The sequence below is a fragment of the Salvelinus namaycush genome, chromosome 35, assembly GCF_016432855.1.
Source record: "Salvelinus namaycush isolate Seneca chromosome 35, SaNama_1.0, whole genome shotgun sequence".
NCBI lineage: Eukaryota > Metazoa > Chordata > Actinopteri > Salmoniformes > Salmonidae > Salvelinus > Salvelinus namaycush.
This window is the reverse complement of record NC_052341.1, coordinates 16598800-16625415: the sequence shown is the minus strand read 5'-3', so window position 1 is coordinate 16625415 and position 26616 is coordinate 16598800. Positions and strand designations below refer to the sequence as shown.

General features: G+C 41.4%; 2 protein-coding genes and 1 long non-coding RNA gene across 4 annotated transcripts; 2 read left to right on the top strand and 1 right to left on the bottom strand.

Annotated features, from left to right (window-relative positions):
* Positions 1–254: 254 nt before the first annotated feature.
* Positions 255–7807, top strand: LOC120029570 (ATP-binding cassette sub-family B member 10, mitochondrial-like). 2 transcript variants are annotated; one of them, XM_038974840.1, is made up of 14 exons: positions 797–888; positions 1047–1198; positions 1428–1628; positions 1780–1982; positions 2568–2702; positions 2863–3009; positions 3236–3371; positions 3539–3634; positions 3780–3989; positions 4095–4174; positions 4287–4467; positions 4684–4727; positions 4824–4858; positions 5039–7807. In XM_038974840.1, exons 3-14 carry the CDS (start codon positions 1445–1447, stop codon positions 5289–5291), a joined length of 1704 nt encoding a protein of 567 aa, XP_038830768.1. In that variant the 5' UTR covers positions 797–888; positions 1047–1198; positions 1428–1444; the 3' UTR covers positions 5292–7807. The 2 variants fall into 2 exon arrangements, with proteins under 2 accessions (XP_038830767.1, XP_038830768.1); XM_038974839.1 differs by having other exon boundaries at positions 255–1198.
* A 2116-nt stretch (positions 7808–9923) lies between these two features.
* On the bottom strand, positions 9924–11199 carry LOC120029581. Its single transcript, XR_005473592.1, has 2 exons — positions 11014–11199; positions 9924–10331 (listed from the first exon to the last, which is right to left on the bottom strand). It is a non-coding gene; the product is annotated as an uncharacterized LOC120029581 (long non-coding RNA).
* A 10168-nt stretch (positions 11200–21367) lies between these two features.
* On the top strand, positions 21368–24397 carry LOC120029579 (actin, alpha skeletal muscle 2-like). The gene is made up of 7 exons (XM_038974854.1): positions 21368–21426; positions 22281–22417; positions 22580–22904; positions 23031–23192; positions 23328–23519; positions 23618–23799; positions 23928–24397. The coding sequence occupies exons 2-7, from the start codon at positions 22289–22291 to the stop codon at positions 24069–24071; spliced, it is 1134 nt and encodes a 377-aa protein (XP_038830782.1). The 5' UTR covers positions 21368–21426; positions 22281–22288; the 3' UTR covers positions 24072–24397.
* Positions 24398–26616: the final 2219 nt, after the last annotated feature.

The following is a 26616-nucleotide window of genomic DNA, read 5'->3' as shown; positions in this document are numbered from 1 at the left end:
GGACACATTATTTCATTTCTGTTAGTCACATGTATTTGGAACTTGTTCAGTTTATGTCTCAGTTGTTGAATATTGTTATGTTCATACAAATATTTACACATGTTAAGTTTGCTGAAAACAAACGCAGTTGACAGTGAGAGGACGTTTATTTTTTTGCTGAGTTTATATGTTTCCGTGGAAGATGACATCGATTAATCGAGTTCGCTTAGCAATGTCTTTCAAAGTTTTTCTTATATTGTCGGCCATTGATTTCCGTCAGGGACTTTAACAAGAAACAGCTAGGTTATTTTCCGGGGGTCACCTTTTCTATTGAACAGAGCAGTTTTTATTTTCGTAGAGTTGTGTGTACTAATGACAGTCGGTTACCGTTAGGCTGCCTTGTCGCCTGCAGATTGTGTCGACATGTCACTCCTATCGACAGACATATTGTTGTGACAGGGCGCTCCCAGCGCGATAAAGATAACTTCGCCTAAATGTGGCTGTCACGAACAGATAATGATGAATAACCGCCAGGAACCCACAATGTAAAATACATTATCATTTGTCGTTAGTGTTGGCTGGACACGAAGGAGGACGTTGACCTAACTGTGTTTTTATGTTGGAATTCGCTGGCCTCATCGTATGTGAAATGTAACATGCTCGTTCGCACTTTCTTGCTATGTTTTGGTCATTTGGTAGGTAGCTGGCAAGCCAACGCACTTGAGTTGGTTTTTCTTGTTTTTATGTGTCTGAGTCGCTCACTAGCTGTCTTGCAGAATGGGACTGTTGCTGTTGCAATTGTCAAAATGTCCAGGCGTGAATATTTTGAAGCGCGAGGTTCACTCCCGTGTACAAAAACTATTTTGGTTAGAACGCCAGACGTCCAGGGGACAACGAAAGGGGCGAGAGGTGAGTGGGAAAAGGTTCGAACCTGTGGCACGCTCTTCGCTTTTACACCCGAGGAGATGCAACTCTCTTGTGCCCTGTGTACCACTTAGACAGTTCACCATACCCCCCCATTTGTTGAGGAGCTCATGGACAACAACTGTAAACTTTGCCAACTACAGCTCTTCGACAGACTCAAAACAAGCAACACAACAAGAAGTTGACAGCAAAGATCTGCAGTCAACGGAAACAAAACAATCCCCAACTCGGATACCCACTGAGGATGTCAAAAGGATTTTAGAACTTGCCCACCCTGAGCGCTTGCGACTGTCAGGTAGGCCATGTCATTTAAGGTCACCACAGGGATATCTTCAAAAATGACCAACGTGCCACTGAAATAATGTTATCACCAACTTGTGCCTGTGTAGGGTTGACCAAATTACATAGTTTATTCCTTACTTGGGCCCTATTTGTTGTCATGAAAGTTTCCCTTTTTAAACAATAATACAGTAACGTCACTTGTTTTGATTCTTATATTTTGTTTTCTATACCATCCTCCTCAGCGGCTGTGGGCTTCTTAATGGTCTCCAGCGCTGTCACAATGTCGGCGCCCTTCTTCCTGGGCCAAGTAATTGACACCATCTACACCAGCTCTTCAGAGGACTTCAGTGCCTCCCTCCGCTCTCTGTGTATCATGCTTTCAGGGGTATTCCTTTGTGGGGGCGCCGCTAATGCTGCCCGTGTCTACCTCATGCAAATCTCAGGTGAGCGTCACCGTTTGCTTTCAGTGCATGCAGAGTGGGTTTACATATTAAACAGATGTCCATCTCTGGATTTTTTTTGTTATTACTACCGTGACTTTGATGCCATACAGAGGAACTAATCAAACATTTCAAAAATATGTCACTCTTGCAGGGCAACAGATTGTGAGAAATCTACGTGTATTCCTATTCTCCTCGATTCTGAGGCAGGAGGTGGGTTTCTTTGATAAGACCCGTACCGGGGAACTCATTAACCGCCTATCTGCAGACACGGCACTCATCGGCCGCTCCGTCACAGACAACCTTTCAGACGGGCTCCGCGCTGTCGCCCAGGCAACAGCTGGGGTCAGCATGATGGTGAGAAACGGCCCTCTCCACACATTTGTTTGTAAAGAGTGTGTTAGGGTGTTAAAGTCCATTCTACTCTGTACTGGGATCAGTTCTAAGATTTTGAGTCACATGGGAATGCAAGTTGTATTCAGAGGTGAAACTGGTTTGACATTAGGAAGATGTGATTTTTCATCCTTTCATGTACAGCTTTCCTTAGCGGTTCCATTGTTCGGTTACTGTCATTGTTCTTTGTCATTGTTCTGGTCCCTCTACATAGGATCTGGTTTGACCCCAGTTCTTCATGTTACAACAAGTATATTTAGAATTTATAAAGTTAATTCCTTGAGTTTCCTCCTTGGTTACTATATATTCCTAGGATGTCATTTCTAAAACGGATGACCCGTAGCAAAATATCCATAACTCATTTATCATAGTAAATATAGTACAGTTGAATACATTCATGATAAATATGTTCACACATCCTCTCCGGTCATTAGTGGCTTTACAGGTTCAAAATCCCTTTATAAAAAGGTAACCGAGCAGGCTTAAAAGACTTGGGCTGAATTGCCTCCTCACATTTCCTGGCATCTCCCTCTCGCTCTCTGCCAACAGTTTTACGTGTCACCAAGTTTAGCAGCTTTTGTGCTGCTGATTGTGCCTCCTATGGCTGGCCTAGCTGTCATATATGGGAGATACCTGCGCTCTATATCCAAACGTACACAGGACTCTCTGGCTGATGCCACACAGGTAAGACGAGACCCGTTCTAACTGCACAGCATGAGTCATTACTGAAGCAGTGTTGCGCCGTAGATTATTCTCCAAGCAGAGTACATAGACACCAGGTCTTTTAATCATACATTTTTTTATTGAAACTAATTGATCAGACTGATACTGTGTTGTCTTGTAGTTGGCAGAAGAACGCATCAGCAACATGAGGACAGTTCGGGCGTTTGGTAAGGAGCTGACAGAGGTGGCCAAGTATACGGAGAAGGCCAACTATGTTCTCCACCTGGCCAAACAGGAAGCCGTTTTGAGGGCTGGCTTCTTTGGCGCGGTGAGCATCCAACAATTCAATGTTGCCCAATGTTCCCTAAAGAGAAATGGAGTGGTTAACATTTTCTCAATCAACGTCAGTTGAAATGTAGTCAAGCCCTTTTGGCCTTTTGAAAGACTGGAACCACAGAGTTGTGCGATCTGTGGTGGAAGCTTCTGCTTTTATGACCTGTGTGTTTCTTTGGGGGTCATTGGGTTGTAACTGGTTTTGTATGAGTCTCTTTTAGACTGGACTCAGTGGCAACATCATCATCCTGTCAGTGCTGTATAAGGGAGGGCTATTGATGGCCAGTGAACACATGACTGTGGGAGAGCTCTCTTCCTTCCTCATGTACGCCTTCTGGGTGGGCATTAGCATTGCAGGTAGGGCGTATATAATTGTCTCATTGCCTATGCATTCTGAGGAAAACCCCCGCTCATTAATCAATGAACAAATCACACTGTTAGAATTTCCATTTTAATAAGAAACTGATTCTCTCTATCCCCTAATCTGTCTGAGCAGCTGTTTAAATGTCTGTTTCATTGAACAGGTATGAGCTCGTTCTACTCTGAACTGATGAAGGGCTTTGGCGCAGGGGCACGGCTTTGGGAGCTACTGGACAGGAAGCCCGAGTTCCCCCTCAATGGTCAGCATCAAGCCCTGCCATTCTAGACCACACTGAGAAAGCATTGTGCAAAAAAACTTAATTACATCACACTTGTCTAGTAGTCCTCTGCATCTAAACTGGCATGTAAACGTACATGTCCATGTTCCTCCTCATTTCTCTGAAGAGGGTATTGTGCTGAGGCCGGAGCAGCTTAAGGGTCAACTGGAGTTCCAGAATGTCTCCTTTGCCTACCCAACCCGCAAAGACGCCCCCATCTTCCAGGACCTGAGTCTATCTGTGCCTGCTGGCTCAGTCATGGCCGTGGTAGGGCCCAGCGGATCAGGCAAATCCACTCTGGTCTCCCTGCTGCTCAGGCTCTATGACCCAGTTGCAGGTGAGGACTACAGCTGAGGTCATCTCTTACAGCAGCGTCATGTCACTGTATGTCTTCCATTTCGTCAACAGTCTTCTGATTTAGAGATCCTTTTTTGCTGTATAGGTGTGATCACTATCGACGGGCATGATGTGAGAGATTTGAATCCTTATTGGCTGAGGAGTCACATTGGAACTGTTAGTCAGGTAATTGGTCACATGACTATTATTAGTAGGTAATATGTTCCCATTGTTGTGGCTAAGCTGTGCTTTGACATGTGGTCTAACCCTGTGGTATTCTCCCTCTGTGGGTCTGCAGGAGCCTGTACTCTTCTCCTGTTCCATCGCTGAGAACATTGCCTATGGAGCGCCCGACTCTGGCACGGTCACAGTTCAGGAAATCCACCAGGCTGCACAGATCGCCAACGCTTATGAGTTTGTCCGAGGTTTCCCAAAAGGCTTTGACACTGTGGTGGGAGAGAAGGGTGTTCTACTGTCAGGTGAGACAAATGCATGCATATCAGGAATTTTCTTTGATTTTGTGATGTGATTACATAGTTGATAGGTGTTCCTAAAAAAAAGAAATTGTTATGGTGTTGGACTTCACTGGGCATTCTCAAACCGGAATGATCTGACTACAGAGTTATTGTTCATAACTAAAACCATCGCTTCTTTAACAGCTTTAATGTAATGACTAGTTTTGCTTTAACCAACAGGTGGTCAGAAACAGAGAATTGCTATTGCAAGGGCTCTGCTTAAGGTAATTTTAATTACACCCGATTACATGCATCAACAATTTTATGTTTTAGTCAAATGGGCAAATGTTGTAATGTATGCATTCTCTCCCTTCCCTCAGAACCCCAAGATACTTCTACTTGATGAGGCTACAAGGTAAGACATTGTGCATGGTCTAATCACATTTTACATGAGTCGCTCTACCTCCATTTTGGACAGTTAAGCAAGGTCAATCAGCTGGGTGAAGCAGGGTCAAACAACCCAATGACATGTGAGCTATAACTCATGGACCTCTATTCACTTTTGCCCTCTCTTTTCCATCCCCCTCTTCATCAGTGCCCTGGATGCAGAGAATGAGTTCCTGGTCCAGGAGGCTCTAGAGCGGCTCATGGATGGGCGCACAGTGCTGATCATCGCCCACCGCCTCTCCACCATCCAGAACGCTGACGCCGTGGCTGTACTGGACCAGCGGCGTGTGGTAGAGTGTGGGCAGCATGCACAGCTCCTGGGCAACCGCCAAGGCCTCTTCAGGAAGCTGATGGAGAAACAAGCCTTCCTTCAAGAGGGGCAAAAGCAAGCGTTGCGTTGAAAAGAGCTGTGGTGGGGGAGGGGGCCTTAAATGTAGAGAAACTGCCTTTAGCTGTGTGGTGACGTGCTAATCACGCTGCGCTCTGCTACACTCCTCAGTCTGTCAGTGGTGTGTGTGAATCAGTTTAAGCTATTTGCAAGGGAGCATTTGAATATCAACTGGAACATGGATGATTTTAATATTGCAGAGCCATCTCATAGCGCTGATGGGGATTCATTTTGAGACAGCCAGTAGGTTTGGATTCTCTTCTTTAGGACACCCAATTTATTGAGTATCATTATTCAAGCTGCAATATGTAACTTTTTGGGTGACCTGACCAAATTTGCATAGAAATGTTATAGATCAGTCACTCATTGAAAGCAAGTCTAAGAAGGGGTAAATCTGTTATGTGCGCTATTTCTATGCTTCCTGTTAAGTTTAGTTTTTACGTCTTTTACTTTCGGTTTTGTACACCAGCTTCAAAAAGCTGGAAATATATCTTCGATTCTGAAAAATATATTTCACAGTGGTTTAGATGGTATAATGATTCTCTACACTGTGCTTCCTAGTTTTTTCACACAAACTGAAATTAGGCAAACTATTAGTTTCAGCTACCAGGAAATGGTGGTGCGAGTTCTGCATATTGCATCTTTGAGGTTAGGATATGCAGAAAATATGAATGACACAAACTTTGAAGTACGGCCTGTATCAAGTAAATATTATAAATGAGTCACTATGCCTTTTCAAGAAAGCAAAAGCTGTCTTTTGTATTAAATAACTACTTACCAGACTGAGAAAATATACACTGTGGCAAGTTTCTTAGGTACGCCAACCCATTCACAAAATTGGGTCATGCCTTTAGATGGTGAGTCACGTGGCTGGCTATATAAAGCAGATGGACGGTCATCGAGGCATTCAGTTATTGTTCGATTGAAGGTTAGAATGGGTGAAAAGATTGACCTAAGCGACTTTGAGCATGGTTTGATCGTCGCTACCAGGCATGCTGGTTCCAGTATCTTAGAAACGGTCAGCCTCCTGGGCTTTTCATGTACAACCGTGTCTAGGGTTTACCGAGATGGGTGAGACAAACAAAAAAAACATCCAATCAGCAGCAGTCCTGTGGGCGAAAACAGCTCGTTGATGAGAGGTCGATGGAGAATGGCAAGAATAGTGCAAGCTTACAGGCGGACCACAAACAGGCAACTAATGGCGCTCAACGACATTTTGGAACGCACAACTCATCCGTCCTTGTCACGAATGGGCTATTGCAGCAGACGAGCACACGGGGTTCCACTCCTATCAGCTAAAAACAAGAAGCAGCTCCAGTGGGCACGCAATCACCAACACTGGACAATTGAGAAGTAAAAAAAAAACATTGCCTGGTCTGATGAATCTTGATTCCTGTTGTGTCATGCCAGAGTCAGGATTTGGCGTAAGCAGCGTGAGTCCATGGCCCATCCTGCCTGGTGTCAACAGTAGAGGATGATGGGGAATGTTAAGTCCATTGATAACAATTGAGCACTGTTTCCATGCCCTGAAGAATTCAGACTGTTCTGGAGGCAAAGGGGTGTCTGACTCGGAACCAGATGGGTGTACCTAATTAACTAGCCACAGTGTCCATTTATTTGTTCCAAGTTATCCAAAACGTGAAGCTAGCATTGTCAATTATGTAGGCATATTTCAAAAACAATGGCAAACATACAGAGCACTGATATACAAGCAACATTGACATAAATGTGGACGATAATCAAATATCTTACATTGTAGTTGATAAAGCAAACAAACCACCACTGATCAGTTATGAAAATGATGTGCATATCCATGCAAATGTTCTGCTATTTCACCACTGGCTATTATTTCATTGATGGATAGTATGCTGGATATTTGATTTACATAAAATACTATCACAAAATTAATCTTCAAAGATGCTTTTGGGTCTTCCATTGGTACCAATTGTACATTTCTGAACAATCTAACATTCAATAGGTAGAATTTGACCAAATCCATGTTATCTTGGTAGTATGACTGAAAGACCTTGCAGACTTTTTAGTATTTGGATTTAGAGTTCAGCACCATCCTTTATACTAATGGGATATGTAGATCTTTAAAATGTGGCATTATAAGCTCACAGTATCAAATAACATTTATTTTCTTATCTGACACTGATGAATACATTTTTCTCACTGACCTGTGACACTGGATGTACTGTGCCTGGATTGTACTGCAAAGAAACATTCACTGCTCTGTTTTGTGCCATTTTACTTCTCACATTTTAATCTTGGATTCAGTAGTCACCCTTGTGCAATAGAAAAGCAAGAACAAGAATGGTAGGGAGATTTTAATTAACTTTGAGCTTCAACCAATGCCATACCAATGTTCCATACCAATGTAAGTCCTATATAAATGTCCTCTACAGAAGGCTCCTGGGTAAAATCAGTATGTTGTAATAATGTATTCAAATATGATATTTTAATGATTTTGTGTGCTAAATTATTAGGCCTTTGTGAAAAATAAAAGATCTTATTAATATTCTGTGATTTCCTTTTCAAATATAAACTCATTAATACAGAACCTTACGATGCAGGAAAAGTTACATTAACTGTAAAATGTTTTTTATATTATCTCAGACTGTCATATTTCTAATCAGAAAATATTTCCTCTAACCTAATCTCTCGTGGACAGATGAAACAGCAAGAAAAAAAAGAGGAAATTACTAACTTTCGCAAGAGAATTTTACTTCTGGGTAACCGAAATGACCAAAAGAGGGTACTATTAACCTATTGTTTGTTTTCTCTCTCCAATCTGTGTGTTTAGAAAAGTTATATATCAACTGAATGAAATTCTAAATGTTCAGTCGAGACAAATCTGGACCATCCAAATCAATTCCTTGGATTTTTTCCTCATCCATTCTATTCATACACCTTTGTCACCTCTATCAGTGATCAAATAGATCAGTTCAGAGCCCATGACATGCACTGGCGTTGCGTACTGGACACCTGCGCTGCCCCCGCAAGGCAGTAACCCTTCAAAAAGTCTGTCATAAAGCTTTTTCATTTCAATATGTACTAGGAAGCTAAGTACTTATTTCTTGGCATCAAATCACATATCTACCGTAGCTTTGATTGGACTGATCATGTCAACATCATAGTTTCAAAATCTTAGCTAGCAAGCTAGACAAGCAGTCATCTTCAAGAATCAAGTCAACAATCTACTGGCGAATCCTGTTCAATCCTTGTCATATGAAGAGAAATTATTGATAAAATGTATCGGTGCTCATCAGCCATTGGACATAAACATTGACAGCATGACTTCTGCCGCATTCAAAACAACTGGATACTCGGAACTGGGAAATCTCAGACGTCAGTGAGTTCAAGACAACTGGGAACTCAGGGAAAAAATTAGCCCCGACTGGGAAAATACATTTTGAACAGTCATTCAAGTCGGAATTCCAAGTCGGGAACGCATGCCTCTTTCTAGAGCTCCGACCTGAAGATCACTGACGTCATGATTCGACCTTGTTTTTTTTCTTCAGAATTCCCAGGTGTCTTTTTTGTATTTGACCCCCTTTTCCCCTTTTTTCTCCCAATTTCAATTACGACCTTGTCTCATCGCTGCAACTCCCCAACGGGCTTGGGAGAAGCAAAGGTTGAGTCATGCATCCTCCGAAACTTGACCCGTCAAACCGCACACTTTATCACTCGCCTGCTTAACCCAGAAGCCAGTTGCACCAAAGTGTCAGAAGAAACACCATTCAGCTGACAACCGAATTCAGCCTGCCGGCACCCGGCCTGCCACTAGGAGTCACTAGAGCGCGAGAAGCCAAGTAAAGTATTTATCCTACGGTTCTGATTTGTGTACAGGGAGATTACTGTAAGAATGGTCCATGTTCTGATTTCTGTACCTGTACATTTCAAAAGTGCTGAACAAATAGTTATATTGATTACATCCATCCTAGCTCGCTCATTAATGTCTTAATCGAAATTACGGATTGCCTCTTATCAACTGACAAATATCTCAATTGTCAGTTGAATCCACATTTGTTTAAACAAGTCAGCCATATCTGCTATGTTTTTTTAAAAGGCAGTAAATGAGGTTGAATTAACTGTTTTGCTGCCAGAAAAGGCTCCATTCATAGCCAGGTGTAAGGATCCACTCCATGGTGCTGAAAAGAAAGCTCTGCTGTTGGGACAGATTTATGTAGTTTGTGGGAACAGTTTGTGGGCACCATTTGTCACCGTTATAGTGCAATTAATGTATTGTTTAGTGTTGTGCTGTGTTGTGTAGTGGCTTTGCTAGCATGCATCAAAACATTTGGGGGGAGTTTGCCACACCAAAATCTTCATGCTAAAATCGCCACTGCTCAGGCCTTGAAAAAGAAATGGCCTAATTGAACTGATGGAAAGTAAGTGGATTTCGGTGAAGAAATGCCGTGGTTAAGGCTACGATGGTGCCAGTGCAGAGTGGAGCATACTCAGGTGTTCAAAAGCACATATCAGACCGAGAGCCTAAAGCTTTGTTCTTAGGTAGTTCTTGATGAGTTTTAGTTTAGAAAACCATCTCTCCGTAGAAGTGAGTTACAGGGATGCTAAAAACAGCTTGGTTACCTTAGCAACATCAGGGAAACAGGGCAGAAGGGAGGAGTGCTTCAAATACAGCAGTTCTGTAACATCTTTAATTGAGCCTCTCATACTCCTTAATTCACCTTAATTCTCCAAAATGTTATGGAAAGAGATTAACTGTAGCCTATAGGATGTTTTGGGACAGGCACACCTGGCAGATGCAAACAGTTTGGCAGATGCAAACAGACCCTCCCCCACCCCGACTAGTAAAGGTCTTGGATCCCCACATAGAAGACAAGGAGTCAGGAAAATGGATAAGAGAGACTGTTACTCTTTTAAATTCATTAAATATGAGTAATAATAGTATGATATTTATTGGCTGCTCCCCTCTTAGGATCTTCTTAAGTGCTGTGTGTGTGCCACCTTGTGATTGAGGCTGCTGTGCTTTGCTGCCTGAGTGGTGATCTTTATCAGGTGTGTGTCCTGCAACCAATCAAGAGACCTGGAGAGAGAGAGAGAGAGAGAGGGAGGGAGAGAGAGAGAGAGCAGAAGGTACTTGACAGCTTAGAAACAGATTATTCCCTCCACTTTTGATATTTAACCCTTACATACACCTTACACTTATCTTCCATCGTTATAAAACAAATTATAGTTACTTTACTTTACTCTAAAGTTGTGAGATACAGAGCAAGATATACACAGAGAGATTCAGAGAGATACAGCGAGAGAGAGATACAGAGAGAGATAAAGAGGGAGAGATACAGAGAGATACAGAGAGAGATAAAGAGAGATAGATAAAGAGAGAGATACAGATAGAGAGAGATACAGTGTGGCAGGTAGCCTAGCGGTTAAGTGTTGGACCAGTAACCGAAAGGTCCTTGGGTTGAATCCCTGAACTGACTAGGTGAAAAAATATATAACGGTGTGCCCTTGAGCAAGGCACTTAACCCTAATTGCTCCTGTAAGTGTCTGTTAAATTACTCAAATAGAGAGATAAGAGATAGATGCACTCCTGCCATCAAAGACTGTAGAAGGACCAGATAGTCCACATCCTTACACATTTATTTTTATAATAGTTTTGAGTTTTATTGGTCCTAAGTGTTGAGAAGAGAGAGGTAGAGGAGGAGTGGAGGAGGGAGACAATCATTTAAATACAGGATAAGGTAGGATGAAGGAGTACTCACGCTGGTCAACGAGCAGAGGCAGCAGGTCTGTGAAATAGCTGAACTCTAGGAAGGCAGTGTGTGGGCCACCTTCACAGGCTGAAGGGTCATGGAGAGGCCCTGGACAAACTCGGCCGTCAGGCTCTCCTCCACCAGGGTCATGTTGGCAGTGACCTCATCTGGAAGGAACAAACATACTGACATCATCCTGCATCCAAACAATCTGCAGGGAGAGAGTGAGGGAAAGAGAAAGAGGCAGGGAGAAAATGGAGAAGGGGAGAGATCAGATCAATTGAAAAATATGTTTCTGAACAACAAGAATAACTTTTTATACCAGGCTGTATATTTACTGTGCAGCCCAGTTTCACTGGTGAATGGTTCTGGGTCATCATGACAATGTGGGTGAGTGCCTCCCCATCTGGCTGGAAGTCCTCCATCCCTCTAATTTGACTGAACTGAGTTATCCATCTATCTACACACACACGCAAATAAGAGCCGATAGGTTAAAGGTGACAACAACTCAGGAGATGAAATAAGGACTTGAACCCCAGCCCTCTAGTACCTTTGAAGTAGACAACACCCAGAGCAACCAAGGCAGCACTTCTTCACACGGGCTTTGTCCGGATACAATCCACCTTGCAGCCAGTCTGGTTGATTGCATTAATGGTTGTGCCGGTTTTCAATCTTCCGCAAGATAGTGCCAACTCTCCATGTTTTGTAAATGCTCAGTACAACGCTCATGTGCTTTCAAAATGGTCCCGTATTCTTCCACTAACGAAAACCGTCACTGCTCAAATGAGTCTCTTTTTCCAAAAATGCGACAACAAAAACAAAAAACAGCATCAGATAAAGTTGAATACACAAGCTATGTCCGTGTAATTTTTCATACATTTTTCATAGTTGTCACTAAATCTCAGAGGGACTGGGTCCCTACTTTGAGGGAATACAATATCTCTGATCTGTTTTGACCCTTTTTGACAAGATGTTTGTCAGACGGGGCCTCTGACAAACACGTTCTGTAGTAGGTCCACAAACTGGTCTTTTTGTGACTCTGGAACAGCAAGGGCTGGGGGTGAATCAGACTCTGAATCTGAATTTGCATCTTCCTCTCCGAGCTCTCGATCTGGTTCGACATCAGCAAATGCTGCGCTGCTGCTAGTGATGGCCGGTAGTACTGATGATGATGAGCCACTGACAGCAGCAGAGGCAGTAATGCTACTGGTTGAAGTGCTAGCTAGGCTAATGCTAGTGGTTGTTGAAGTGCTAGCTAGGTCCAGTGGTAAACATACTTGAAAGTAGTACTTAAGTAATTTTGGGGGGGATATCTGTACTTTGCTTTATTATTTATATTTATACTTTTACTTTTACTGCACTACATTTCTAAAGAAAATTCATTTTCCCTGACACCCAAAAGTACTCATTACATTTTGAATGCTTAGCAGGACAGGAAAATGGTCCAATTCACGCAGTTATCAAGAGAACATCCCTGGCTATCCCTACTGCCTCTGATCTGGCAGACTCACTAAACACAAGTGCTTCATTTGTAAATGATATCTTAGTATTACTTTTAGACTTTTACTCAAGTAGTATTTTACTGACTCACTTTTACTTGAGTCATTTTCTATTAAGGTATCTTTACTTTTACTCAAGTATGACAATTGGGTACTTTTTCCACCACTAGCTAGGGCCTGTCTTTGGGCTTGTCGTCATCATGTCCTCTGCCTCAACCATGATGGCAATTATTATCAGCCAGACTTGTCTTTTTACTAAAGAAATATGTTCATTTAGGTCATTTTTCTGTTAAAATGCAATCTTATTTATTTGTATTTCTCTGCCCCACTCTTCTGAATGCGTCTCACCACAGAGATTTTGCTACAGCTTCGGGACAGATCAAAATTGAAGGTGTCCAACTCAAGGTGTCATAAATAAAATGCACCCCCCAACCCCAATGTTAAAAATATTTTCACATGACCCTCCCCTTGTATTGTAAAATAAATTGAACACCCTCCCCCCTCATATAATTAACAAAAAATGATGTTTTTTAGCACAAATAACAATAACTGTAGTGGCCCTGTGTTTATAAATGTTGATATTGACTTTGCTTTGTGGCACAGTTGATGCCACACAGGGCTACGGGCCAGAAGGTTGAGGGTTTGCCGACCACCACAGGTGAGCTCACTTTTCCTGCCTGTTTCATTACACTACGATCAATGATCAGCTTGGGGGATATCAGATTTTCTACATTTTGATCCCATATTTATAGTTGTATAAAATATATGCAACACATTTTCCACCAACAGGTTTCTGTGCCAATGCACCACACAACCAACTAACAAAGCATTCTGACTTCGGGGATGGTTTACGTGCTCAACACCACAATAATAGACTATTTCAATCTAGACAAACTGAAAATACATCCCTCCCTACTAGGGCTGGCCCATTTTGATCGACTGAGATTTCTTTAGTTGAGCAGTCACAAATAAATATACATATTCATAGTGCACAAGACGCCAGTATGACTCGCGCCTGTCTCAGTGGACTAATCCATTTCAGAGGCTGTGGGGAGGGCACAGTCCATCACTCTAGGACACGTGCTACTGAAATTGTATATGGGTATAATGTAAGAACAATGGTGTGCAACAATAATAAAAAATATATTATTTTATATGATATTTTATAGCGGTCGCTGTTTGAGGTTCTGGAACATAGCCTAATCTTCAGTGTCATTGAATTGGCGCCTTTTCCTAGCAAATGTTACTATGTGCATAATAGCAAAGTTAACCAGCATATTGCTGTTGAGAACAATTCGGCAGAGGCAGCAGCAGAATGAGAAGAGAGAACAGCCCTTACATTAATTCTCCAAGAAGAAAATTGAGAGAGGAAACCCCAATTTGTTAGGTCTGTAATCAACAGCCTAACTATTAAATGTGCCTGGCTTTATACATCATCCATATATATATATATATATATATATATATAGAGAGAGTTGAAGTCGGAAGTTTACATACACCTTAGCTAAATACATTTAAACTCAGTTTTTCACAATTCCTGACATTTAATCCTAGTAAAAATTCCCTGTTTTAAGTCAGTTAGGATCACCACTTTATTTTAAGAATGTGAAATGTCAGAATAATAGTAGAGAAAATGATTTATTTCAGCTTTTATTTCTTTCATCACATTCCCAGTGGGTCAGAAGTTTACATACACTCAATTAGTATTTGGTAGCATTGCCTTGAAATTGTTTAACTTGGGTCAAACGTTTCGGGTAGCCTTCCACAAGCTTCCCACAATAAGTTGGTTGAATTTTGTACCATTCCTCCTGACAGAGCTGGTGTAACTGAGTTAGGTTTGTAGGCCTCCTTGCTCGCACGCGCTTTTTCAGTTCTGCCCACAAATTTTCTACAGGATTGAGGTCAGGGCTTTGTGATGGCCACTCCAATACCTTGACTTTGTTGTCCTTAAGCCATTTTGCCACAACTTTGGAAGTACGCTTGGGGTCATTTTCCATTTGGAAGACCCATTTGCGACCAAGCTTTAACTTCCTGACTAATGTCTTGAGATGTTGCTTCAATATATCCACATAATTTTCCTGCCTCATGATACCATCTATTTTGTAAAGTGCACCAGTCCCTCCTGCAGCAAAGCATGGTGTTCTTCGGCTTGCAAGCCTCCCCCTTTTTCCCAAACAAAACGATAGTCATTATGGCCAAACAGTTCTATTTCATCAGACCAGAGGACATTTCTCCAAAAAGTATGATCTTTGTCCCCATGTGCAGTTGCTAACCGTAGTCTGGCTTTTTTTATGGAGGTTTTGGAGCAGTGGCTTCTTCCTTGCTGAGCGGCCTTTCAGGTTATGTCAATATAGGACCCGTTTTACTTTGGATATAGATACTTTTGTACCTGTTTCCTCCAGCATCTTCACAAGGTCCTTTGCTGCTGTTCTGGGATTGATTTGCACTTTTCGCACCAAAGTACGTTAATCTCTAGGAGACAGAACGTGTCTCCTTTCTGAGCGGTATGACGGCTGCGTGGTCCCATGGTGTTTATACTTGCGTACTATTGTTTGTACAGATGACCATGGTACCTTCAGGCATTTGGAAATTGCTCCCAAGGATGAACCAGACTTGTGGAGGTCTACAATTGTTTTTCTGAGGTCTTGGCTGATCATGAAGCTGGTTGAGAGAATGCCAAGATTGTGCAAAGCTGTCATCAAGACAAAGAAGAATCTCAAATATAAAATATATTTTGATTTGTTTAACACTTTTTGGGTTACTACATGATTCCATATGTGTTATTTCATAGTGTTGATGTCTTCACTATTATTCTACAATGTAGAAAATAGTAAAAAGACAGAAAAACCCTTGGATGAGTAGGTGTTCTAAAAAATTTGACCGGTAGTGTAGCTGATATTGCTGACTTGCTTAAACAAATGTGGTTTCTACTGACAACTGAGATGTACAAGCTATGGCATAAGGGGATGACAAGCGGATAAGAGGCTATCCGTAATTTCGATTAAGACATTACTGAGCGAGCGACGACGGACGTAGTCAATATAACTATTTGTTCAGCACTTTTAAAATGTACAGCGACAGAATTCAGAACATGGGCCGTTCTTACAGTGTACTCCCTGTACAACAAGTCAGAACCATAGGATAAATAAAGGGGGCATATAGACAATGAAAGCTCTTCCAATATTCGATGATTACATTTCTCTAAAACAGGTTATAGGCTACATGTGCACTCCCAAGTTAGAACAGTAGGCAAAATGAAGAGGTGAAAATATACCAAATTGTTAGGGTGAGGCACATTGAACGCCGTTGGGTCTTCGCGTGTCAAAAAACATACACGTCATATAACACTATTTGACACGTTAAATAAGCTTTTAATTTGACACGTCAAATAACACAATTCTATTATAGAATGTTGTGTGTGCTGAATTTGCACGTGCAAGCCAAGCGCCCCCACTACTATCAGTGGCACTGTCAAAGCTGTACAAAAGCGTACTGTCCCCATGAGTGACAGAACACTGAGCCAATCAAGGCGCAGTGATCCTATTTTCTGCTCGCTCGCCCCACCGCCACAGAAAGCACTAAGCTAGGCTGAAACACCTGCATTTCGGAGCTGCTTTACTCAAGAAAACAAAAAAGAGACCATGTGTGTATGCAGCTTTATTAACTGAATGATATATATATTTTTTTTACATTGTTTGCAAACTGATATGTGACACGTATTAATGCCAAAATAACATGCAAAACAGGCAAGCCCCCCCCCCAAAAAATACATATGTTATTATTATTTTTTGTTAAAATGTGGGGCTCAAAACATGAATGAGGGGCCGCCACTGGCTTTACGCCTCTCGCAACTGCAACATGTTGGATAATGCAATTTCACAATTTCGGCTGTTTTGAATCTTTGCTATGCTGTAATAAAGGCTCTCTGGTATTACTTCTAATTTATTTATTGTTATTTACACTGTTCCAAACAGTCAGAAATATAATAATACTGCAATCTAAAAGCACCTGTTTATCACACCTAATAAGCTGCCCACTCAGCTCTTGCTCCTATACACAATTTTTTTTCTTGATCTCCTTCTTATTGTTATTATTACAATTATGATTATGATCATCAGTATAATACTAAGTCATGTCATTATCATTCGTAGGCTTAGCATAGTAGCCTTGTTTTACCACCATCGAGCTGTAGGCCTGAGAGTGCATCCTGTTTAGCTGTCTTAATACCGTAATTTAGGCCTATATTTCAATATAGCCTATAGGCTACAGTGTCAATAAATCAATCATTAATATTTGTGCATGTCATCACACAGCATACAAGTCATTCATGTTTTGAAATGCCATTAAGCTTTTTTTGTTTTAAAATGAAATAAGAAAGGGAGCCTCGAATAATTAGCCTAAACAATACATCTACTGCAACATGTCAGCAATTGCATTCACAAATCCATGGCTGTTTTTAGTCTTTGCGGTAATAAAGGCTTTCAATTTTTTTTTGTTAGAATAGACTCTCTGGTACAGTTATAATTTATTAAGTGTTGTTTACACAGTTCCAAAAGGTCAGAAAAAAATTGATATTGTAATCTTCCACAACTAAGTCAAATGTCTTCCACACATTGGACTTCCCCTTTGCCCCCTGAGCAACCAGTAAACATTCCCCATTTGGAGTTAATTTGTCACATCCTCTGCATCCATTATACTTTAAAATGTGTTATGGTGTTCGGAGTTTGCTATAACCAACTTATTGATGTGATTATGATATGCTATAGGTCAGGCCTTATTGGTCACGTGCATACGATGCATAAAGTGCATTCGGAAAGTATTCAGACCCCTTGACTTTTTCCACATTTTGTTATGTTACAGCCTTATTCAAAAATGTATTTAAAAAAATGTTTTCCCTCATCAATTTTCCCCTAATGACAAAGCAAAAACTGGTTTTTCGACATTTTTGCAAATGACATACATTTACATAACTATTCAGACCCTTTACTCAGTACTTTGTCGAAGCACCTTTGGCAGCGATTACAGCCTTGAGTCTTCTTCGGTATGACTATACAAGCTTGGCACACCTGTATTTGTGGAGTTTCTCACATTCTTCTCTGCAGATTCTCTCAAGCTCTGTCAGGTTGGATGGGGAGTGCCGCTGCACAGCCATTTTCAGGTCTCTCCAGAGATGTTCGATCGGGTTCAAGTCCGGGCAACTCAAGGACATTCAGAGACTTGTCCCGAAGCCACTCCTGCGTTGTCTTGGCTGTGTGCTTAGGGTCGTTGTCCGTTGGAAGGTAAACCTTCACCCCAGTCTGAGGTCCTGAGCGCTCTGGAGTAGGTTTTCATCAAGGACCTCTCTGTACTTTGCTCCGTTCATCTTTCCCTCGAGCATGACTAGTTTCCCAGTCCCTGCCACTGAAAAACATCCCCACAGCATGATGCAGCAACTACCATGCTTCACCTTAAGGATGGTGCCAGGTTTCATCCAGACGTGACGCTTGGCATTCAGGCCAAAGAGTTCAATCTTATTGTGCCTTTTACTGAGGAGTGGCTTCCATCTAGCCACTCTACCATAAAGGCCTGATTGGTGGAGTGCTGCAGAGATGGTTGTTCTTCTGGAAGGTTCTCCCATCTCCACAGAGGGACTCTGGAGCTCTGTCAGAGTGACCATCAGTTCTTGGTCACTTCCCTGACCAAGGCTCTTCTCCCTTGATTGCTCAGTTTGGACGGGCGGCCAGCTTTAGGAAGAGTCTTGGTGGTTCCAAACTTCTTCCATTTAAGAATGATGGAGGCCACTGTGTTCTTGGGGACCTTCAATGCTGCAGGTATTTTTTGGTATCCTTCCACAGATCTGTGCCTCGACACCTGTCTCGGAGTGCTGGACAATTACTTCGACCTCATGGCTTGGTTTTTGCTCTGACTTGCACTGTCAACTGTGGGACCTTATATAAACCATGGCCGAATCAATTGAATTTACCACAGGTGGACTCCAATCAAGTTTTAGAAACATCTCAAGGATGATCAATGTAAACAGAATGCACCTGAGCTCAAATTCGAGTCTCATAGCAAAGGGTCTGAATATTCATGTAAATATTTTATTTATTTTTATGTGCTAAAATTTCTAAAACCTGTTTTCACTTTGTCATTATGGGGTATTGTGTGTAGATTGAGGCATATTTGTATTGTTTTATCAATTTTAGAATAAGGCTGTAACATAACAAAATGTGGAAAAAGGGAAGGAGTCTGAGTACTTTCCGAATGCACTGTAAATATGAACCAGTCCGTGGGTGATTAATGACACTTGTTTCTACTATTATGAGAAAAACATGGATTATATGAATATTGATATGAAATGTATGTATATGTAGAGAAATACATTTTGATCTATTATTAATTATTATTCGGTTGTAAGGATTCATTTACTTTTCTTTAGGTATTGTTTGTCAACAATATGACCTCATTAACCTGGGCACAGGCTCATGTCATGCAGGTTCAGGTAGGCTATACAGGACAGTTGTATTTTTTGTTAATAAACAACATTTATCTATTAGCTAAAGCAAAGCCATAGGCTACATTCCCTGGCACCACAGAAAGTCTATCATCGAGTTGATAGGCAGCTGTATAGACATACCACAATTTCAGCACCATGGACACAAATCAGTAGTCTAAACTTGGTGAGTGGCTGTCTGGCTGACAGATTTTGTTTTATTTTAGGGAAGGTGGTGGGAGAGGAGAGCGAACTCTGACCTTGTGGGGGTCCAGAGAAACTGCATTACGCCAGTGATGGCGTGTAGCCTATCTGTCATGAAAACAGAGGAGTCAAATGCATGTGACTAGAAGAGGCCTCTGAACCTCATTAAAGCTGTAATCCTTAATTGAAACAATAACAAAGTGGGCAAACCGCCTCTGTTTTGGTAAAACGCTGATGGATGGGCTTGGAGAAATGTAATCACTCAAATTCATAGAAAGAGCTATGGATGCAAGGACTGACCATCCATGATATCAAAAGTATAGTTTTAACCATGTTTTGAGGCTGTTTGTTTACAGTTACATTGTTTACAACCATTGGAGTAAAACAAGCTTATATTTTGGGTTCTGATGGGGTACGACAGTTGAACTAATCTCATGAGGCGATCGGATTGAATCCCGGCCTTAGTCTATTCTTGTCCTATTACACTCTTAGAAAAAAAGGTTCTAAAAGGTTTCTATTACTTGCTTCATATATGCCACCCCTAAAGGTTCTAGGCTATTCAAGAAAAGGGTTAATTTGGGTTCTATATAGATATAACCTTTAAGCGTGTCATAATATATGAAACAAAGTATAGAAAAAACATATATATAGAACCAAAAAGGGTTCTAAGAGTGTAGGGTTCTCCAGCCCAGGCTGAAGTGGTCTTCTGAAAGACTAAGCTGCTTATTTTCCCTTGGTGACAGGGGGAGGAGTAGTAGCAGTTGCCCCTCTTGCTTCCTCCCCTCCTACCAAACTGACACGTACCCCACAGACATCACCTGCTGGGACAGACAGTGGAGTGGCAGCAGCTGGGCAACAGACCCTGTCAAACCAAACAAGCCTCAAATGTAGACCTACTAAAATAAATGCTTTATGTACTGTATTTTGTACAATACATAAGATCAAGTTCATGGAAGAACTGTGTTTTACAGCGAATTTCAATGGAAAAAATTGCTTTGCAGCTTTTCATTTTCTTTGAACACAGCATTAAAAGGTTGTATATGAGGTTCTTGGATAGCTTATTATGTCATATGTTCAGGATACACAGCTGAACGTTTGAGGCATGGTCCTCATGCCAACACTGAGTTAACCCTGGGCTCCGGTTGTCTCTGTCAACAAATTATTTGACTTGGGTGTTGCTGTGAGCATATGACCTGGCCACTATGTGTTGAAAACTCTAAAGTATATGAGAAGTAAAAAGTCACATTCTCTATGTATTTGACCAACTGGAACTTGTATGTTTTTTTAAACAACCCTAATTTTAAATATTGCCTGTGACAATACCAACAATAAATAGCCTATAAGGCTAGCTGTTATCAGCTGTTTCAGAGAATCTGTCGGATGCTGGCCATACGATGATAGAAAAGAGATCAGTCTATGGATGCACAATGATGTAGGCTAATAATAATAATGCAATCTTTATTGGGTCTCGCCACAAAATAAAAATGTCTAAATGTTTAACTTTGCATGCAATTAGCACCATGCAAATAGTTGTATTAAACGTAGCCTATGCTATGCCTGAATCAATGCGGCATCTGTTATTGTTTGGATAACCTACGGCTACCCCACAGTAGGTATGCACGGGGTTCTAGGGCTCTAAACTGAGTAAAACCCTAAGACCCCAAGCAGCAACGATTACAGAGCACAATGGCAAAAAATTACAGACCAATCCATTGTTAACACGGCTGTGCAATTGCAAATACAAGCTCAAAGGAACATTACTATGTTTGTAATCAACCTGCAGTAGTATGACAGAACAATAATTTAAACTACCTTCTTTCCTTCGTGTTGTCGTTCCTATATGGCTATACAGTTGCGCTCCTCGATAAGGGCTTTCCAACGGGGATCCTGTATGCAGTTGTAGTTTGCTGTGCCACGAGGGTGTCTTACAAATCACAGGCTCTCCATATACGGCCCTGGAACCGTGGCTTCGAATCAGGACCACAGTCCCATACATGGAGAGCCCTGCTCACTTTTAAACCGGGGAGCCCTTTAGCCTGCCTGCGAAGTTTCCCCGTCACACCGAAGAACCTAATATGGATGACGGCTGGGAAAATGTCCAATGGAACACGTAGACATTCTCAATGGTGGGTAAGGGAAATAGGCCGAACGCGGTGAGTATATAAGGTTTGAAGTGCCACTATAGCTCGATCCAGCAGCAGTTGCTTTTCGCCTTCTGAGCTTAATCTGAGACAGACACCACCAAAGGTAAGAAAAATGGAATCAACCCACACCTCAAAGACTGGATCTACTATTCATGGACTGATATCAAAGGATGTACCCTTATTTTTATTTGACATCTGCGGAGCCAATTAATATTATAAAATACACCGATAGTGATGTTACAGTCTCTTCACCTGAAGGAATTGCGCATGCCAATTACGCATGGATTTATTGTATAGGCTACAGAAATTAAACAAATTGCGGAAGAGTAGAAGAGAGATAAAATACACATTTTCCTTTCTGTCAGATTACTTGATAAACCCTTGGCCTTGTTTGTAGACTTAATTGAAACAAACAACTGGCCAAATTGCCTGGGCTTGTCTACCTAACGATTTAACAGCCCCTTGACATTGTGTTATTGAAAGAAATTAGAGTGGTTTCATGGAGTTCAGAAACAATGCATTATAATTGGATAGATCATTTCACTCATACAACAAATGAGTGTGTAACATGCATAAGATAACATTTCCAGTAGGGTATTCAACAGGTGACAATATCAATGCGTAAATCTAACCAAATGTAGACTCAACTCAAATGACTTGTGCCTAAACTCAATTCAATATAATATCGACATAGTAGCCTATTAACTTCCAACAACTTTTTGAGTAAATGCAATGATTTTCTCACTCAACCAGGCTTGTGTGTTAAGCTGTCATCCGTGGTTTGCACAATATTTAATGTCAATCGCTCCATAGTGTATGTCTGTGTCTCACCCTACTTGTCTTTGTAACGTTTAGGTGTGCATCGTGCGTTATGTTGTTCTGATGTTTCACAGCTCCGGCATGTGTGCGTGCACCCTGCAGAAATATGACAGTTATTTGTGTATGTGTATTATTAAGAACTCAAGATGTGTGACGACGACGAGACTACAGCTCTTGTGTGCGACAACGGCTCCGGCCTTGTGAAGGCTGGGTTCGCCGGTGATGACGCCCCCAGGGCTGTCTTCCCCTCCATCGTTGGTCGCCCTCGTCACCAGGTATGATCTGCACTCCGAAGACGCCTGCAACAGGCCCATATTACGCAATTTGCCCCGTAAATCCTTTATTATCCATTATCTATCTATGCGTTCCCACGTCATGTTTTGACTGGGATTAGGCTATGCCACCATATAGGCCAATGAGTCTCGTCTTTCCTCCAGGGTGTCATGGTCGGTATGGGTCAGAAGGACTCCTACGTAGGAGATGAAGCTCAGAGCAAGAGAGGTATCCTTACTCTTAAGTACCCCATCGAGCACGGTATCATCACTAACTGGGACGATATGGAGAAGATCTGGCACCACACCTTCTACAACGAGCTGCGTGTGGCCCCCGAGGAGCATCCCACTCTGCTCACTGAGGCCCCCCTGAACCCCAAGGCTAACCGTGAAAAGATGACCCAGATCATGTTTGAGACATTCAACGTCCCAGCCATGTATGTTGCGATCCAGGCTGTGCTGTCTCTGTACGCCTCCGGTCGTACCACTGGTAAGGAATGCAGCGTTTACTCATAAACAATTAACCTAAAACAACGTGTCGGCTACGTGTGGCCTACCATGTGTCTATACTATGAGTTATGTCAACTGAATATTTACGTTTTTGTTTGTGTTAAAGGTATTGTGCTGGACTCTGGTGATGGTGTGACCCACAACGTACCCATCTATGAGGGTTATGCTCTTCCCCACGCCATCATGCGTCTGGATTTGGCTGGTCGCGATCTGACTGACTACCTCATGAAAATCCTCACCGAGCGTGGCTACTCTTTCGTCACAACCGGTGAGATTTCGTTTGCCTTGTTTTACTCACCATGAAAATACCATGCATAATCTGTAAAATGCGCTAAAACGCACAAGACGTGCGTAATTGCAATGATTTGTTCCATGTTCTGAGCAAAATATTTATTCATTACAGCCGAGCGTGAGATCGTGCGTGACATCAAGGAGAAGCTGTGCTATGTGGCTCTGGACTTCGAGAACGAGATGGCCACCGCCGCCTCCTCCTCCTCCCTTGAGAAGAGCTATGAGCTTCCCGATGGTCAGGTCATCACCATCGGTAACGAGCGTTTCCGTTGCCCAGAGACCCTCTTCCAGCCTTCATTCATTGGTATGTAATAATCATATAACGAGTAATGATAATTTATATGCCTATTATATTGGTCAAAATAGAGACATGCTGTTTCTAATACGTTATAATCCGAACAGGTATGGAGTCTGCCGGTATTCACGAGACCGCCTACAACAGCATCATGAAGTGCGACATTGACATCCGTAAGGACCTGTATGCCAACAATGTCCTGTCCGGTGGTACCACCATGTACCCTGGTATTGCTGACCGTATGCAAAAGGAGATCACCGCCCTGGCTCCCAGCACCATGAAGATCAAGGTAATTATATGACAACCCAATAACACTATTCGTATTTATACCTTCCAATAAACATTTATTTGTCAACAATAAAATCTTAATAAAAATATGTAATGGTTCTTACTCATACTCAACTTCTTTCTCTATAGATCATTGCCCCACCTGAGCGTAAATACTCCGTCTGGATCGGTGGCTCCATCCTGGCTTCCCTGTCCACTTTCCAGGCTATGTGGATCACCAAGCAGGAATACGATGAGGCAGGCCCCAGCATTGTCCACCGCAAGTGCTTCTAAATGTATCATCTCCTGCGTCTGTTTGCTCTGGATCCACAAGAGGAACAACACAATGTTGTCACTGGACTGTTTTTGTAACAATTTTTTTTGTAACCATGCGTTATCTGGAAAGAAAATCTGCAAATGTGAACCAGCATAAACAAGAACGAGACATGACATGTTATTATTCAACATGTGAATGTAAATGTACATAAATACTAAGTTATTAAAGTCCATTATTTGGTATTTTCATATATGTCTGTTTTATAATCATAATGCCGCAATATGTAGGCCTATGTTGTAAAGCACATAACATGATCATCACACAATAAACCAATAGGCCTTCAGTCCAATAGTCGTGGTCATTAGAATGCATGGTATGTTGAGGATTTCCATGCTGAATATGGTATGGTACTGTAGGATAATGTTAGAGATAATACGCTATAGTAAATGCAAAGGAATTATCAAAGCATTCAAAGATTGTCATCAAATTACACAAATGCAGGATTATAATATGCTATTGCTATAGTGCATCCTGATTTGCGTCGAGTCTACTACAAGAGATTTGACTCTTGATTTGGCATGGCGAGAGTGAAAGGTGACTGTCGGGCATGACTTCGCTGGAATGTGCCATGCTTGCTCCTTCACGTCTACTTTAAACTTCGCAACAACACAGATTTGACATTTGATACCAATCTCATATTCCAAGGACAGCCTGAAGAAGCCTTGTATAGAATATATTGCAGGGGCAAAAACACCTTGCACACTGAGTCTAGGGTAATAGTAGCTGCTCACCAGGACCTTGTTAGAGCAGGGTTGGAGCATTCTTCTGACATACATTTTAACAAACAGATTAATGTATTCTAACCAACATTTACATTTACCATCTGAATGTACAAAACATTAGGAATACTTGCTCTTTCCATGACATAGACTGACCAAGTGAATCTAGGTGAAAGCTATAATCCCTTATTGATGTCTTCTGTTAAATCAACTTCAATCAGTGTAGATGAAGAGGGGGGGAGACAGGTTAAATAAGGATTTTTCAGCCTTGAGACAATTGAGACATGGATTGTGTATGTGTGAAATTCAGAAGGTTAATGGGCAAGACAACATATTTAAGTGCCTTTCAAACACCTGCTAGAAGGAAATTGACTTTTAAGTGCATCTCAACTATGGGCGGGGCTAAAACGTAGCCAGCCTATGATTACTAGACACGAAACACCATCTGTTGTGTTTTGCTTGTGAAAACCGAGCCAGTAAATCTATATGCTGTAAGTATAAGACATTAGAATGTTCAAACCTGCAATTTGCAATACATTTTGAGACACACATTCTCTAGTTCTGTGCAGAATAAAATCGGATATAGGCTACACTATGCATAATCTGGTTCTCTTGCACATTTTGCATTCATTGCAGTGTAGACATTAGGCTACATATTCGTTTAATATTCTTAGATAGTGTATTCTGACAATAGAATATGGAGAATGATATGCTATCACTTAAATAGTAGGCCTATGGCAGCATCATGTTACAATATTACTCATGTCATAACAGTTTAATAATCAATTAATAATCAATCAACATTACACATCCAAGTATATCTGATAAAATTATGAAAGACAAGCATTGTAAATATAGAATTTCGTAAGAAGTGGAAGAAGTGTGGAAGAAGTAAAAAAAAGATTGTTGTCTATCAACAATGACAAGTCACCGGGGTCTGATAACTTGAGTGGAAAATTACTGAGGATAATAGCGGACAATATTTCCACTCCTATTTTCCATATCTTCAATCTAAGCCAACTAGAAAGTGTGTAGGCTTGGAGGGAAGCAAAAGAATAGTAAAGCCCCCTTTACTGGCTCAAAGAGCCTACCAATCAGCCTGTTACCAACTCTTAGTAAACTTTTGGAAAAAATTGTGTTTGACCAGATACAATGCTATTTTTCTGTAAACAAATTAACAACAGACTTTCAGCACGCTTATAGAGAAGGACACTCAACAAGCACAGCACTTACACAAATTACTGATGATTGGCTGAGAGAAATTGATGCTAAAAAGATTGTGGGAGCTATTTTGTTAGACTTCAATGTGGCTTTGACATTGTCATCATAGTCTGCTGCTGGAAAAACATATTTGTTTTGGCTTTACACCCCCTGCAATAATGTAGATAAAGAGTTACCTGTCTAACAGAACACAGAGGGTGTTCTTTAATGGAATCCTCTCCAACATAATCCAGGTAGAATCAGGAATACCCCAGGACAACTGTCTAGGCCCCTTACTTTTTTCAAACTTTACTAATGAGATGCCACTGGCCTTGAGTAAAGCCAGTATGTCTATGTATGCGGATGACTCAACACTATACAAGGCAGCTACTACAGCGAGTGAAATCACTGCAACACTTAACAAAGAGCAGCAGTTAGTTTCAGAATGGGTGGCAATGAATAAGTTCGTACTAAATATTTCAAAAACTAAAAGCATTGTATTTGGGACAAATCATCCACTAAACCCTAAACCTCAACTAAATATTGTATTAAATTATGTGGAAATTGAGCACCAAGTTAAGGT